Source organism: Stegodyphus dumicola, chromosome X1 (assembly GCF_044657685.1).
Source record: "Stegodyphus dumicola isolate Sdum_Otavi_A_Nest chromosome X1, ASM4465768v1".
In the NCBI taxonomy this organism is placed as follows: domain Eukaryota; kingdom Metazoa; phylum Arthropoda; class Arachnida; order Araneae; family Eresidae; genus Stegodyphus; species Stegodyphus dumicola.
This window is the reverse complement of record NC_140780.1, coordinates 13,178,431-13,195,067: the sequence shown is the minus strand read 5'-3', so window position 1 is coordinate 13,195,067 and position 16,637 is coordinate 13,178,431. Positions and strand designations below refer to the sequence as shown.

The window sequence follows — 16,637 nt, the reverse complement described above, 5'->3', positions numbered from 1 at the left end:
TTGATTAGCTCTGGATTCGCGCATAAATTTGATTCGCAGCACATCACATGTTGGGTGAAAGGTAAGCGATGTAAAGTTATTAAATATTCAAATTATCGTTATTTTTCTTTATAAACATTTCGTAGCCTGTAAAACTTTTATAAAAATATATGATTTGATTCCAGACAGAGAAATTTTATTTTTAAGTAAAAACATTTCATAACCAATAGAAATTTTTAAAATACAAATGACAAGGAGTTTGCATTTTTGATAAAAATATTTCATTGTATATAAAAATTTTATAAAAGACCGAGATTTGATTCCAGACAAGAAAATTATTTTTTTGCATTAATAATTCTCTGCTTATAAAATTTTGTGATTTGATTCTGAATAAGAAAATAGGAGGAATTTGTTTCTTATAGTTGTATTTAAAGATTTATTCAATATTACCTTCCGTCTTTTTTTCATCCCTTCTATATGTTTTATCCTTTCTATTCATATATGTTTAGTTTAATAAGACTTGCCTAGTTTAATTATATTGTATAAATGAGAGCTATTGATCTGCAAGCTATTAAATTGAGAAAAATTAAGTTAAAAGTAACATTAGCTAAGAGCGTGAGTTAAATTAGACTCTCCAGCCAACAGTCAAATTTAAATCACGCTCTTGTCAGCATATTAGGTGCAGTTTTAAAACTAGGGTGTCTTTGAGGTCTCGGGTGTCAAATACTGTTAACACATAGTAGTGTGTACACGCGTAGTGTCAAGTACTGTAAACATTGTTGTAAACGTACTACAAAAAACATTGTTTCGTTATTACACTCGAATTCTTCTGGAGAGCAATGGGGAAAGAGATTTAATTGTGGAATAAATGTGTGGTATGAAAGCACAGAGAAAATTTAAGGAAATGTTTTGTGAAAATTATATATCATGTTTGTAAAACATTTTTCTAAAGTCGTTTTCCTTCCCGAGTTTCTGGAAGGATGTGAGCTGCTGAAAATCTGTACATCTGAGGGAGAACGAAGATTATGTAAAAACAATTTTCTTTTTACATTTAATTATATTCAAAGTCTAATCTTATCGTAAGACGTTGCCTCTGGTAAGGTTAGGTAATTTAGATAGTTAGAATTTAAGATCTTAACGAGGTCGCTAAGGACTTTTTTTCGTGTACTTGAATTCCATCTTGGAAAGGTGTGAGGATTTATCTATTTATTTTTAACTAATAGTTAAGTTAAATTACTTTTATATCACTCTCTTTTCACTTATGAGTTTCATGCCAGAATGTAAATGAGGTAGCGAGCGTTTATTCAGACTGAGAGAGAAAGAACTGCTATTTAAGCAAAGGCTTCGCAAGTTAATTTTAGAGTTTGTTCTGCATACTTCAGCCACGTTGTACTGTGACTCATTAGCGGTTTGATTCTGTGGCGTTGAATGCTTCTAGCCATTAGGCTTGTCTCGCCGGTTTTGTTTTGTTTCACAATGCACGAAGAGAATTCTGTCATAGCCTTTTCTTTAGTTTATGCTTCCGAAGAGTACACAACTTTACAAAGTCTTAAAAACCATCATAAATATTATTGATTTCCTACGCCACCGAGGACTGGATCTGTGTCATCCATAGCATGAGAACCAAAATATTTCTCTAAATTCAGAAAATGCAACAATAAGAGTATCCACTCTCCACCAACACATTGTGCAGTAGTGACTTGAGAAAACACACACAAATAATATATCCACTTATTGAGACAACCGTGACTGCTGTCATACGTACTCAAACTACGAACCGACTTCATACTGTGTAATGTGTGACAGATATACCAGTACTACGCACTCAGCAGTAGGTATCATCAATTAACTTGTAGTGTTGCGTGGCCCCAACTTGTCAGTAACTAGGGTAGTGACTGCTATGAACTGTAAATTACACAAACTCGTAAGAAGGGTTTAAATCCCTTTTTATTCCACTTTAGAAATAACAGCTGCGTTCACTTGACGCTCACAAACTACGCCGATCCGGCGGTATAACAAAAACGGAAATGAGAAACTAAACATTAATGACAGGATGAATAAACAACTAGATCACTACCTACGAGGCTCTAAAATCGTAACTAACTTAACCGCGTTCTAAAATACAGCTGAGATTCAGCGATATTTCTTTTGCGTTTCTATTTGGAGCCTTTTTGGTGGGAGAAATATGTAAATTTCCAAGGATGTGAAGTTCACTCTTGGAAGAAATGTCTACAATAATTTTTTCAGAAGGAAACTTAAGTGCGTAGTTAAGGAAACAGCTGTAATAATCAGTGGAAAGTTCTGAGGCTTTATTTTTCGAATGCAAATTTCTGTAATTCAAAAGTATTCGAATTCTTTCATTTGACATATTCTATGACCTCTTTTATTTGACGTATTCTTTATCCTGTAATTCTTTTAATTTGACATATTGAATTACGTAGGAACGAGATGTCATACATTTTCCTGGAATTCTTATTTTCAAGATCATTTTTTAAAAAATGGATAACAAACTTCACTAACTAGTGCGAAAATAGCTTGAAAGTTTAGTGGAACGCAACGGATTCCTAGTTTTGTGAATTTTATCAACAGCAACCATTCTTTAAAGGCTTCTGTATCTGTATCAATCTTGCTTTTTAAGCAAGAAGAAAGGACATGAGGACTTTGGCGAACGCCGTTTCCTCCAGTCCGTGAGGGTTAATATTGAAACGAAGACATTTAACAACAAACGTTTTTACAACTTTTTATTAAACATTTACAAACATCCATGGGATTCATCTCCAGGATTCGAGCCCGGGCCCTTCGACACGGCAGTCAGCAACGCTAACCACTATACCGGTTGGGCAGCCTTTAAAGGCTTAATGAAAAGAAAGGTCCTGTATTTGAAAAAAACCTAATTTTCTAACTAACAGTACAAATCACTTATGTAAAATATTTTATTCTTTATTTTATAGATTTAATCCTGCAAATTACTGTGTATTTTGTATGATTTTTGTTTCATTCATTTATTTACTCACTTTCTATAATTTACTGTATATTTTATAATTTTCTTTCCACAGTTAAATAAATATCCTTCTTTAGAAGAGGGATCTTTTGAAGAGGAAACGTATGATTTCCTAAAAGCTCCCGCTCTAGATAATAAAAAAGTAAGTGGAAAAATTCTTCTTTAAAATCGTTTTAGTGGTTTTATCGAATGCAATGATAAAGTTCGCTCTAGCGTTTTAAATGCGGACATTTCGGAGCTCTTAATTGCTACTGCTATATCTAATACTTGACGATAACTTCTCATTTCGTGAATACGAGATTTAGACGAAAAGGTTTACGACAGTGTTTTGAGATTGAAATATAAATATGGATAAGTAAATGTTAAAATTTGTTATAGTACGAGGCGTATTCGGAAACTAAGTACCGTTTTGAAAAAAAAAATAGTAAAACAATTTTTTCGAATCCAATTTTATTTTTACATGAAAATACATGTCTTAAACTATTTTTCAACATAGTTTCCGCCAATGATCAAACACTTGTCATAGCGGGTGACCAGTTTTTGTATACCATCGTCAAAGAAACTTCCCGCCAGTTTCGATAACCACGACTCCACACTTTTCGGTGAATGAGTGTGTCTCCACTCCATCGATTGTTGTTTCGATTCTGGTGTGAAATGACACACCCCAGTTTCATCACCTGTCACAATTTAGTTTAAAAAGTTTTCTCCCTCATCACTGTACCGCGTGAGAAATGTCAGGGCACTACCAAGTCGCTTTGTTTTGTGAACATCAGTGAGCATTTTTGGAACCCATCGGAAACACAGTTTGCGATAATTCGAGCGGTCAGACACAATTTCGAACAAAACAGTACGTGAAATTTGTGGAAATGCCTCTGAAAGAGTTGTCATTGTGAAGCGTCTGTTCTCATGAATTGCTTCATCAACTTTCCTTACCAAATCATCGGTGACAACAGAAGGCCGACCACTCCGAGCCTCGGCGTGGACATTTGTTCGACCTGCATTAAACATTCTTACCCACTTTCTCACCATTTCATCACTTATCGCGTATTCACCGTAAACCTGTGTCACTTGACGATAAATTTCGGCCGGTTTAACATTCCTCGCGTTCAAAAATTTAATCACGGCACGAATCTCACAGTCAGCGGGAGAACTAATTGTCTTAAACATTTTGAATGTGCACAGCAAACTGAAAACACAACATAGAGCAACCAAAATGGCGACAATTGAAAGTCAGTGAACAAGAAAGACTAGTGCGCATGCGCGGGACGCCTACCACGGCGCGGCGACGGCGCTAGAATGAAACGGTACTTAGTTTCCGAATACGCTACGTATTTATGTATTTACGTATTTCTGCAAAACTGATTCCACGAAAACGATTATTCTGCTGAAAATGCTTATTCATATTGTTACGAAATGTACAGGCGCGGAGATGGCTTTCCCGCAAAGCAGTTTTAGGGTTGCCATAAAATGGCTAGGTAACACAGGGTTGCCATATTTGGCGGGAAATCGCCCATTTGGCGACAAAATTGGCGATATAACATGGACGATTGGAGAACCTTCTGGAACGATTTCTTACCGGTTTAGCCCAGAATGTTCTTGAACACCAGCCAAAAGCTATATAAACCCTGCTGGTCCGCAGTTAGTCAGTGTGTGTGTGCCTCGTCTAGAGGGCGAGATAGTAGTATTGAGAGTGTGTCTCGTCTAGAGAGTCAGTCTGTGCGGAGTCGATCGAGTTGACAGCCGGGCAGCGAGTGTCGAGTGGGTCGTCGAGTGCACCGAAGGAGTCTCTTAGTGTATCGCGGTTAGTCCATCGTCGAGAGAGCGTGTTGAGCTCCGGGAACGACTGAACCGAAGAGTCGAGAGCTGTGCTCGTGTGTAGTCGAGTGCATCGCGAGTTGTAGCGTGGAGAGTCTCGAGAGTACGTGAAGTTACGAGAACGACCAAGCAAAGTCGGGAGCTGTACTCCGGAAAGCAGAGTCGGGTGCTTTGCAGGAAGCTGTCTCCACCGTGATAGCCTGATAATCTGAAGGCTGTGTCGCTGATCGTGTCAGCGTGTTTATAGTAGTTCATCGACGACTGTAAAACGTGCGTTGGAGCTGTCCTGACAATACTGCCAATAAAGAGTGTTTCGATACTTCATCAAGTGTCGTCGTTATTCACTCCAAATATACAAACCCCGTACGAACGTAAAGGAAGAAAATAACGTAGCAACTGCTGTCAGAAGAAGAGAAAAACGCAACAATATAAAAAGTACCATTTCCTTTTAAAATAACTGAAGCGTGTAAGCTCTGAAGGCCGATTTTCGTAATTGGCAGATAATGGATTAATATTTAATTGCCTAATCTTTACGGCACACAACCAGTTTTTTATATTTTTTTATTTACTTATTGTTGTGGTACTGGAAGATAAAGATGAGAAGTTTATCTATCCAGCAAGCTAATGAAAGACAGACTAATGTTTAAATTAAGCCAAAGAGTTTAATCTTCAGGGAAGCCGAAATGTAATTTTATAAGAGATAGTTGCTTTGAATGCTAAACTGAACGCCTTGCTATCACTTCCGAATGCTTATTTACCACGAATAAAATATGTGGCCTCACTGCCATTTTAGTATATCTATTGTACTATTATTCAAGACAATATTTTCGAGCTAAAAGCATTTCTTTTGTGACAGAGAAACGAAAATTAATTGTGTTGATCTAATGCATAAAAAAAGGAACTCAAGTGTTAGTTTATATAGTCCCCTATGCTATGACAGGAAGCGAAATGGGGTAGGAATTGTACTCATATATTGGTTTTAAGCAGAATAAAAAAATGGTTTCTGTACACTGAAACTGCCTTTGATGCTCTGAGGAAAATGCAGCCAACCCGCTTGTTGGGGTTTGAAACCATGTCGAAGTACCAGCGATTTCAACACTCCGCCGCTAATAGGCCCTTTATTTTGAGAGATCCTCGGTGGAAAATCAGATTTTCATGGTGATAGCTTGCTTGTATAAGAAGAATTAATGATAAATAGTCGCGATAAAAAAATTAAAAAACAAAAGGTTGTATAATCGTTCAATGCTTCAAGATGAGATTTTGCACCCTGAAAAATGTCTAGTGGATGATAACTTCTGAGTTTGTCGATACTCGCCGCTGTATGAACAAGTTGAAAGCGGCAGTAGTTCATATAGCGCCTAACAGGCGATCGATTGTCTAGCATATAATTCGCAGCTCAGTCTTAGTGCTGCATATGCCTTGCATCATGCCAGTTCATTTCCTGCAACCTTCATTCGCCTTGTTAACAGAATGGCTGCAAATCTTGCATGATTTTTATTAACACTGCACTTAATTCTATAGAAAGACTTCTCAATGCCCGTCAGTCATTTATGGTGATAACGCATAATACTAATTGCCTTTCCCAGAATAATAATGGTACTATAATTTGTTTTTTATTTATTTATAATCACGTATATATTTCCTAAATAATTTAATCACGTATATATCTCCTAAATAATTTAAATCTTCTATTGTAAAAAACTAGCGCTGTATCACAATCAGTGATGAATCCTTTAATCTTGTATACCTGTATAACTAACAAAGCAATGAGGTCTGTTATAAAAAGTTATAAGTACCCATTTGGTAATAAAAAAGAAAGAAATAATTTATTCGGACAAAATATTAGGCTACTTTGGAAGTAAATACCTTATTCTACTATTCTATCAACCACCGGGCTGAAGCGGTTATCATATCAGGAGTCAAGTTTTTGCGTATATGATGAGACATCATATTCTTCTGTCTCCAGCCCAATGTTCACTGCTTTTAACGTTTGTAGGAATTGTTCATTGTCAGCGAAGCGCTTTCGAGAGAAAAGCTGAGCACCTTCTACAATCATACTAAGCCTCATGTTGTCACATCCATAAAACAGCTGATTCGATATAGCTGCTTGGATAAGGCAACTGTTTCCGTGGTTACGTGGATGCAGAATTCGGGAGTACATACATTTCGGACCTTGCTCACATCGATTTCCATCTTTTCAAACAAAGTCTGAGATGGAAAATGCTTTGCTGACCACGAAGAGCTTTAGAAAACAGTAATTTGTCAATGGATTAGGGGCAGAAGTGGCTGACGAGAGTATATAGAAACTTAACTCTTAATAAATGCCTCGATGTTATGAATATTTGGATGGAAAAACAGACCGAGTTTTGTGTTTTCAAAATAAATAGGTTTTGTACAATTGACTTCTTTCATTTGTTTTGCTACCAAGCGGTAATTAAGTTTAAGGACTGTCATATATTTGACGTGTGAATAAAAAATTTTAAATAGCGGCTTTGGGAATTGGTGGTTTTTCTTCAAAATTTAAGTAATAGATCATATTCGAAGGTTTCCTTCTCTGACTTATTAAAAAATTATTGATCTACTTCCACTATGCTAGCTTAGTCTTGCAATGCAGAAGAGTACCACCGGTGGCCCAGTGTGGATATGACACCTGCACATTGGTAGTTCGATCCCGACTTGAATCTTTGCGGACAGGCTGGCTTATAGGTTTTTTCGTGGATTCCTCATGTATAAGGGTAATAAGAATATATTTCCATCAGGAAACCCTCCATGGAGACATCCCTTCCCTTTGCAGATAGCTCTGTGGGGCTTCCGTAAAATCATCTAAACAAAACAAACAAACATGTATAACGATTATAGCACCAAATTTGCTTTAATTAGCAAACATTTTTCGTATGTGCAGTAAAGAGTTGCATGATTGTTTTGTTTAAAAACGTTTGATTGTTTGTAATCTGTTAAACTAAAAATATTTTCTTGCTTTTGAAGGTACCTGAAAATTTAGAAGACTTATGGAAACTACTTAAAGTATATAACATGGCTTTCGGTGAAATGAAGAAAGCTGCAAATGAAGACGAAGAAGAGGAATATCACAGTCATTTATCATATATGTTTGTTAATAATAGCACAATATTAGAACATCTATATCAATACCTGGGAAGAGAAGTCCTTCCTCCAGATGACATTCCTGAAGAGTTCTGGGAGTTTGAAAAATCGGATTCCGTAGTCCGAGATCTTATAATCTTAAAAAGGTACATAGACTTCCTCTCATTAATTCTAAACACATTAAAAGAAATAAAACCCGTCGAACTTTCTTATCTAGAGGATTTCATACTGTCGACTGGTATATGAATGCAGATGTGTCAACGAAAAAAAATTCCTTTATTATACTTATGTATGGCGAGCACGTCCACATGCGTTTTATGCATTCATAGTTCATGATTTTATTATTAAAGGTATAAATATAAGGCAAGAAATTGCAGATCTAAAGCTTAGACTTGGGGGGGGGTCTGCTTATTACCTCTTTTATTTGATGCTTTTAGCTTTTTAAATTGGAAAGACCAAATATTCTGCAATTATATTACTTATAAAATTATTATTTTATGAGTCTGATAAAAGAGATTTTACATAGACTAGCCTCTACAAGAAGCACACCGATTTATAAATGTGTACAATCTCTAATAATAAAGAGCAAAGGATCTTTCGTTCTAATTAATTTAGTTTAGACAAAGTTTATTAGTGCTACATTTTGTACTTTTTACCGCTTATCTAATGCATTTTTATGAATTTTTAATTGCTTTCATGAACAGGATTAACAGGTATTTGCCCCGTTAATCCTGAATCCTACGTGACACGTATATCTGAAAGATTAACGGGTATTTGACAAACTCTTTAAAATTTGCCTCGATACCCTGTAGCTCTGTATTCCTGTGACTAATACCATTGATGGCAAGCACTCTTTACAGTCAGTGCAGGAAACTGAACCTAAACCGTAACAAAGTAAGCAATTTCTAGAAATGATGTGGTATGTTATTTTTCTTATTTCATATTATTCTGTCATAAATTACTTTGGAAGTACCTTTACCTATCGCACTATCATGTAATGCTATAAAAGATCACTGAAAAAAGATGGATCTGATTTTTAACAATTTTATTAGAAAAACGTTTGAATCAACTTAAGAAATTTTTATTACGAAATAAACTCGAAATTTTAAATTTACATTTATCATATGATTTGTAAATTTCAATATGAACTCCATTGATTCCACTCTTCAGATGTCAAAGCGATGATTTCTTTCCATCCACACACGCTGGATCATATCTTGTGTGATTGTATATCAATGGCAACAATGTGATTATTTTGCAACGAGTGGTTGAGTCTCGTAAACACTTGCCAAAAATTGTGTTGAACAGTTACAAAGATTTAAATTCTACGTGCCATAACAAGTACTACGTACTGAGCTCTTTGTAGCACGGCCTCTGAGTCTGTGTGAAATCTCTGGTTAAAGAGGATGACACTCATTAAATACTGCTCAGCAAAACTTCTGCATATGGTTAAGATAACCTTTTCCCTCCCAATGGTGAAAACTTAGACATTTTGCTCATTATTTTGATATAAAAACTGCAAAAATTCCTTTAAGATAAAGCGTAAATAGTAATTTAAAATCAGATCCATCTTATTTAAGGATTCTTAATATCAAGTCTAGGTGAGTTATACTTTAATAACTAAATCATGTATAACACTTATAAGGCATTATTACCTCTTGTTACTTGTGGGTTACAGAAAGTCAACAAAAACTGCTCCTGATAGGTAAAATGTATAATTAAGAAATTCTAATTTAACAAGTCAAATTTAGTTTACGCCGGGAACTGCTTTACACATTACTAGCCGCTACCTGTCAAAATTCAGAATTTACCACTTACCACTCGCAGTCCTCTTTCATTTTCAGCCAACGGGGATTGTGAGAGACATATAAGTACTAACAATAGTAGTTAAAGTTAACGTATTATTACAAGCTATTGTTTAACTCGTGCAAGCTACTGTTTAACGCCTTAAGTTAACGCACATTATATATATTACCTTGTCTCTAACCTCGTCTTATTGTTTGCTTTGTAATTTCGGTACTTTTCCGTTTCGCCGGCACAAATCTCGCCAAGCAGACTTTGTTGGCGACAGCATACAGTATACACATAAAAAATTTTAGTTCTAAGAATTGTTTATTTTGAAGGCATAAACATATTAATATGATTTAAAATTTTGTAAAAAGCCAATAAATAAAGAAAATAAATTTGTAAAAAGACATTAAGAATTTACTATGCTTTCATGGTTCAACATCCTGATTCGCCGGTTCGTATCACGTGACCCAAAGTGATCTCATCTCACGTAAACTACGCTACAAAAATATAATTCTCTCAGTAATTACCTACATTAATTTCAAGTTAAATCTTAATTTAGAATTCAAGTTTAAATGCAAGAATTATTTCAATTCGTACGAATAGCTTACTCAGAAATTATGTAAAACCGCAGTGCTTTACTTCGCTAGTGCATTCTCATTAGAATGGATGAATTTAACCCTTAATTTTGCCTTTGCTATATTTTCGCCTTCGGGTGAGCGGTGTGATTGCATCCTAATTGACTTAATTACCGCAAATGGTCTTAGAGTATAAAATTTAACTATCTTTTTTAAAAATTCTACATAATTGTATGCCAGTATTGTAAGAAACGATCAAGGTGATAAGAAATGGCTGCGACTTGTTTTGAAAATGAAGCATAAAAGGTTACCAGCGAAGATATTCCGTTTGGCATCAGTTGTACCATTATTGGCGATTTTATCGTTTGCGCCGGTAAAACGGAAAAGTACCGTAATTTCTCTCTCTCATGTTTACGAAGTGAAAAAGACAGGATAAGATATAAATTAAAATAACTACTCAGGAATTTATAATAAATGCTACCATTTTATAATGCAAGAGTAAATATGCGTAACATCGCGTGTTATACATACATTTTCATCATAAAAGAAATATATTCTAATTTATTTCCATATCCTCCTTCTCTTTTGCCTCTTGATGTTTAGTCAAACTGAAGACTAAAAATAATCCTCTGCTAATTTTCTTTTGAATATTCGTCATAGGTAATTTTATTAGTGTTGAGTAGCTTTTTAATTTATTCTTAATTTAATTCTTAATTTAATTCTTAATTTAAGAAAATGATAGTATAGCCATGTAGGAATAATTCCACAAATCGGAGGAATTTTAGTATCGTATCACATTGTAACGAAATTAATTCTTTTAAAATGGTAGAAGTCAGATGTTATGTGAGCAGATATTGCCTTACAATAAAAGCAGCTTATTGTACATTTCAAACCATTACGCTTTAAAATACATTTCACCTCATGTTACCATATGTTGCCTTAAATTGTTATTTTCAGCAATTGCAAAGTTACGAAAAATCCTAAGCAGCCTTATTGCTCGATTATTAAGTGCTTCTTTTGTACAGGTGTCTCCTGAAGTTATTCATATAGCATATTTATAAACTTAGTGCAAAATAAACAGACGTGCTTAATGTCTAACTAAATCAGATCTCGTTGAAAATTTGCTGATAATGATTATTTGAATGTATAAGGAGGTGTTTTGTGTCTAATCTTCGAATGCTAAGCATTATCTACTTATAGATGCATTTTGATTCCCTTAGGCTAGCTTGGAAAAAAAGATGCTGAGAATTTAGCGTATGTTATAAGGACATTTTACTTAATAATAATTGTTATCATTCGATAAACAAATTCCCTTAATGCTTGCAATAATTTCAGTTAAGTATTGGCTTTACTGTTCCTTATGAATTATCCTAAGTGGTCATTTCTTTAATATTTTCATTCAAAGTATCAACTACAAGTATTATATGGACACTGAAAATTTCTTATGGTAATTTGAAGCACACTGATAAGCTCTGCAAAAGAGTTTCTTTGTAAATACAATTTGCTACATGTGTATAACAGAACGTTTCATTACTAACAATGTGCCTCAAAGCTTGAACATTTATCAGCAAATATTTCTTCCTTTAATTATAATTTTTAATATGAAAGACTTGACATATGCACCAGTTCTTAAATTGCAGTTTTAGTGTGCAATTTAAGAACCAAACACATATGAAGTGTGCTTGGAAATTTCTGGCAAGGAATTGCAGTTTATTAGCATATAATATTGTTGTTTACTAAAGCGAAAGGGATCAAGAAAAGTACCACCAGAAAGCAAATGGCTTGCGGTGTACGTAATAATTCCATGGATGGAAAACAGATATATACACAGTTTATCGGTTATACTTAATAATCTATTTTTAATTAAAGAATTTCTGCGTTTCTTAGAACCAAATACATATACATATATATATATATCATCATTTGAAATCATTATCGTCAAAAGCGTTATGCAAATTTCCGTCATTAGCAGTATGTAAGAATTGTACGACTTTGATTAATTTTGAAATGATGCAGTTTGGAGAGTTTATTATAAGTAGTTACTGTTTTTAAGATGGAAAGGGGGAAGTAAACAAATTAAAATAGAGAGTTATGGGACTAATTCAAATTAAAGTTAGTATTTTGATTTACATATATGTCTGTGTATGGTTCTATTATATGAAGTTACACTCGAATAAACTTAAAGTAACCTTACTAGACCGGTGAACGAGTTTTCATCCCGTCTTGTCTTGGAAACCTGTAACACAAACTGATAACAGCAAATTTTAAAACAAAAAAACAACCCCCCCGAAAAAAAACAGCTAAAATATTTATTGGTATATTAGCTTGAATATGCTTGAGGCCTGATAATATAATATTAGCTCGGTATTTACAACTCATAGCATTAAAGACTCAGAAAATGGCTCCTGTGTTACCCAGCACATCACTCCATGAGAAAGAATCAGAATGACCGCTCTCTGAGCCACAACTGCTAAGCATTTCTTTCTAAATTTAGGATTCCTGCTCATTATTAAAACTCAATTTGCATTCCCTGGGAAAGTATATGAAACAGTAAAAGTGCATAAAGATTCAGCATAAGAAATAATATATAAATTAAAATAAACTTTACAACAATATGTATATGGTTCTATGAAACGCAGTTCGTGTAATGATGATCAGTGAGATTAATGTAAACTTCCTTAATTAGTGTTTATTGATGTAAATCTAATTAATTAATGTTAATTTAATTATCAGTGTTTCACAAATTTTGTTTTTCTTATTTATAAATAAAAATGTATTACGTGTATATTAAGAGTTATTAATTACTGTATTTACTCACATATTTCACTCTTTCTCAATCATATTTCCCTAATTTTTTAATGCACGATTCGGGAAAACTTTTCATTTCATTCGTATAAGTTTCGACGTGAAATTATTTAATTCAGGAAGTTGAGATTTTCACATAAATACTGTTGAAACTTCTCATATTGGCCTTCTTTTCACATGCATTTCAAGGAACATTCATTTAACTTCTTTCTCACCTAGCATGGAGATAAAAAAAAGGAATGATGTGGGTATAAAATATAAAGACAGCGGCTCTCTAGAAATTAATTCCCTTCGGAGGTGTTGATAAGGATGAAAATGTAAGATATCTACATATTCCGTGAGAATAGGCATCTTTCTCCGAAAGTAGTTGCAAGGGTGGAACGTTCTTGCCATGCTCCCTGCGGCCCGCTTCCATCCTTAGTTCCAGCCAGTCCTTCCAGTCTTCCTTAGTTACGGGAGAATATTATGAGCTGAGCATAGTTTCTACAGTTTTGCTCTGCCTTAGTTTTCTTTCCCAGGAGCGTAGATGGAATGAACAACTATCTCTTCTAAAAGCTGGAAAATCATTTTGGAATTAAGAATAGTAGCGAAATATCATGGAAAAAAAAAACTGTAGAATTCAGACTTGCTTTTGGTTAAGATGATCTGTCGACTCATCTACACCACGCAATCATGCTCAACAGCGATTAATAAAGCCGGATTGCTTGTTCTGTGGAAACGATGAGAAGGACTAAACACAAACCACATTATGGGATTCTTGGCGTTGTGTAGAGCTTCCGAAGTGATGATGTGTAATGGGGGTAAGAGTCAGCTTCCCTTAGAAAATCTCCCTCTCATAGGCCTTCGCGTGCTTTGCCATAATAAAACTAGTCAAACGAAACTAAAGTGGTTAGATTTGGAGCGCTAGAAGCCTGGTGAAATTTTGATATTTTATTCTCGTGTATTTAATGTATTTTTATTCATAAAATGTTTGTTTGTCTCTCGTACCACTTGAAATGTTACATTTTCTTTTTTCCAAACTTGCTTTAAACTTTTGTAGATCTTTACGCATAATAAATTCTCCAGATTTAAATTACGTAACTTAACAAAAGATATTTACTTTTACCCTCAATTCAAGGGCAGTGTACGATGTAGAAATAAAGTTAATGCATTAAAGTCAATAAATAAAAGTAAATTTAATATCCATCCAGAATCAGGTAAATTTTTACCATCAGTTTTACATGTATTCATATATACTTTTTAATGGTACGAGTTTTTCGTTGAACTCTAGACTTCAAAATTACATTTAGCCCCTTGCAATTTTCAAGAAATAAAATTAATGTATAAGTGAGGGGAATATGAGAGTATATATGGTAATTTAACAAAATATAAAAACTTCGAATTTAAAGACTATTTTAAATTTGTCATATTTATGTCATCGAACGGAAGTAATCGAATGAATGCTATATTACGTATGACAGAGCTGTTGTTAATATTTTGTAATTCTTTTGAAAGCGTAAATATCCAATGAAATCCATGTTTAAACAAATTATTCTTGCAAATATTAGATTGGAAATAAAATTTAAAAACAAAAAACAGACACGACAAACTTTTCCTTGCCTACTGTTTTCTTTCTTCTGAAATATTTAAAAGTGACAGCTTTAAACTATTTTATCGCATCACTCCAAAATTGTGCTTGTGAATGTTTCTCTTTTTAGATGTGACTGAATTACTTTTCATACGTGCGTATGTTATTTTATTTGATTACTTTTTTTATGCTTTAGAGCAACGTTTCTCAAACGCTTTCCAAGTGGAGACCACTTTTATAAATTAGAATGTTGCGTGAACCACCACACTCATCTCCCCTTCGACAGTAATTTATTTAGCATTTGTTACTACCAGAATACTAATATTTTTAAATACGATTAATTAGAATTAATTTAATTGTATATTACCATAGTAGGACTGAGAAAGGCTGCTTTAGAGCGTTAGTTTCACTTTTGTTTAATTACCATTTAATCAATGTTTAAAATACAAAGTGTATTTTTTTAAATGTTTGATATAATAGCCTTTTTTGGGCAATAAGTCTATATTTTGATTTCCATGAGATTCCGGCTTTTCGTAAAATTTCCAGCGGTATTGTTTTAAATTGTTCTTCCGCTACTTTCTGGAGTCCATCAGTCGTGGTGGGTTTAGAAAGAGCTCTTCTCGAGAGACAGAAGAAACGTCAGGGGACTTCGCAGGAATATGTTGAAAAGGTATCTATGTAATACCTGTAGCAGTCTTCATTTTTTCAAGGGATAATTTTCAGTACAGTACCAATGCAGTAGTACTTTTCAAAGTATGACTTGTTACTTTGTCTTGATGAAGTTTCACATTTTGAAAGTTATTGAAACAAAGAAATGGAGTTTCTCCTGTGAATATCAGATATAAAATTTTCTCTTCACAGTATGTTGAGTTAATTTTAACTTTTTTTTTAAATTCTTTTTATTTTGAATTTCTCACATAAATAATCCTTTGGCAATCATAAACCCCATCCTAAATCTATTTTTGCACTGACGGTATGAGGATTTTAAGTCTTTACTAATGTTTATTTTATTTTAAACCTTGCTATCCTCTCTTATTTTCAATTTCCGGTCAGAATAAGCGCGAGTAGTATTTTTATACTAATGAGTTACAAAACTAATTAGTTTGTCTGCAGTTAAAACTTCAATGTAAAGGCACAGCATAGTAATAACTCAAAGCGGAAGACTTCGGATGGACCTAGTCCTAATGTTCTAAATCATGTCGAGTAATCTAAGGTCCATTAAAACTAAAAAAATGCATCTACCAACACTGAAATGGATGCACACCTACCGACTCCTGCCGTATCCCTTGCACTCATGTTGAAGCTCCAGGTTCAAGAGAATGTATGAATATTTCTTAATTTATACTGTCTTAACTACAATCAGGCGCATAAAAATCCCTTCGGCTGATGCTCTCAGCAAGAAAAGATAACGGAAACAGACAAAACTGCTATCCACCAAGTAAGCAACTCTGGTATGCAGAGATCAAGAGATCTAATAGTTATGATGTCTTATTTGTTGATGATAGAACTTGTGAGGACATATACATTCCAGCTGGATCTGCGCCATTAAAAGCATTGCGGCTAAGCCTAATTTTTTTACCATAGCATCCATATTTCTTTACATTTGAAACTTAACAGAATAGTGAGTTAATTCTTTCTGCACCTTCAGTGTCTTTTTGCCCAGTGGCACCAAAAGGAAACTTTTAAACCAGATAGGGGTGTGGATGTGTATCTATGTACCCACTCCGTATGTATGTGGGTATATACAGGGTAATTCAAAACTATATGTCAAAAAATGTATAGGCAGGTAGTTTAGTTTAGTTTAGTGACGGAGGACGTGGGCACCATTCCTTTACCGTTATGGTTAATTGGTAATAGCACCACGTCCACCCGTATCCAGAGACCAGTGGGACTACAGGTCATACATTACAGTACTTACGATATCGTACTGTATAAATAAACCATACAATATCCTGCATATATGCATGATACAGTATATAATCAAACAGGATTATTAAAACAT

The 16,637-nt window shown here is 34.2% G+C and overlaps 1 protein-coding gene across 3 annotated transcripts in view; it reads left to right on the top strand.

The window, feature by feature from the left end:
• LOC118181767 (uncharacterized) overlaps positions 1–14,660 on the top strand; it is a 43,224-nt gene extending 28,564 nt beyond the window's left edge. For all 3 annotated transcript variants that reach the window (XM_035350958.2, XM_035350957.2, XM_035350959.2), the window contains exons 3-4: positions 3,036–3,122; positions 7,781–14,660. In XM_035350958.2, coding sequence (XP_035206849.1) covers positions 3,036–3,122; positions 7,781–8,143 — 450 coding nt within the window. In that variant the 3' untranslated portion in view covers positions 8,144–14,660. The remainder of the gene's footprint in view (positions 1–3,035; positions 3,123–7,780) is intronic.
• Positions 14,661–16,637: the final 1,977 nt, after the last annotated feature.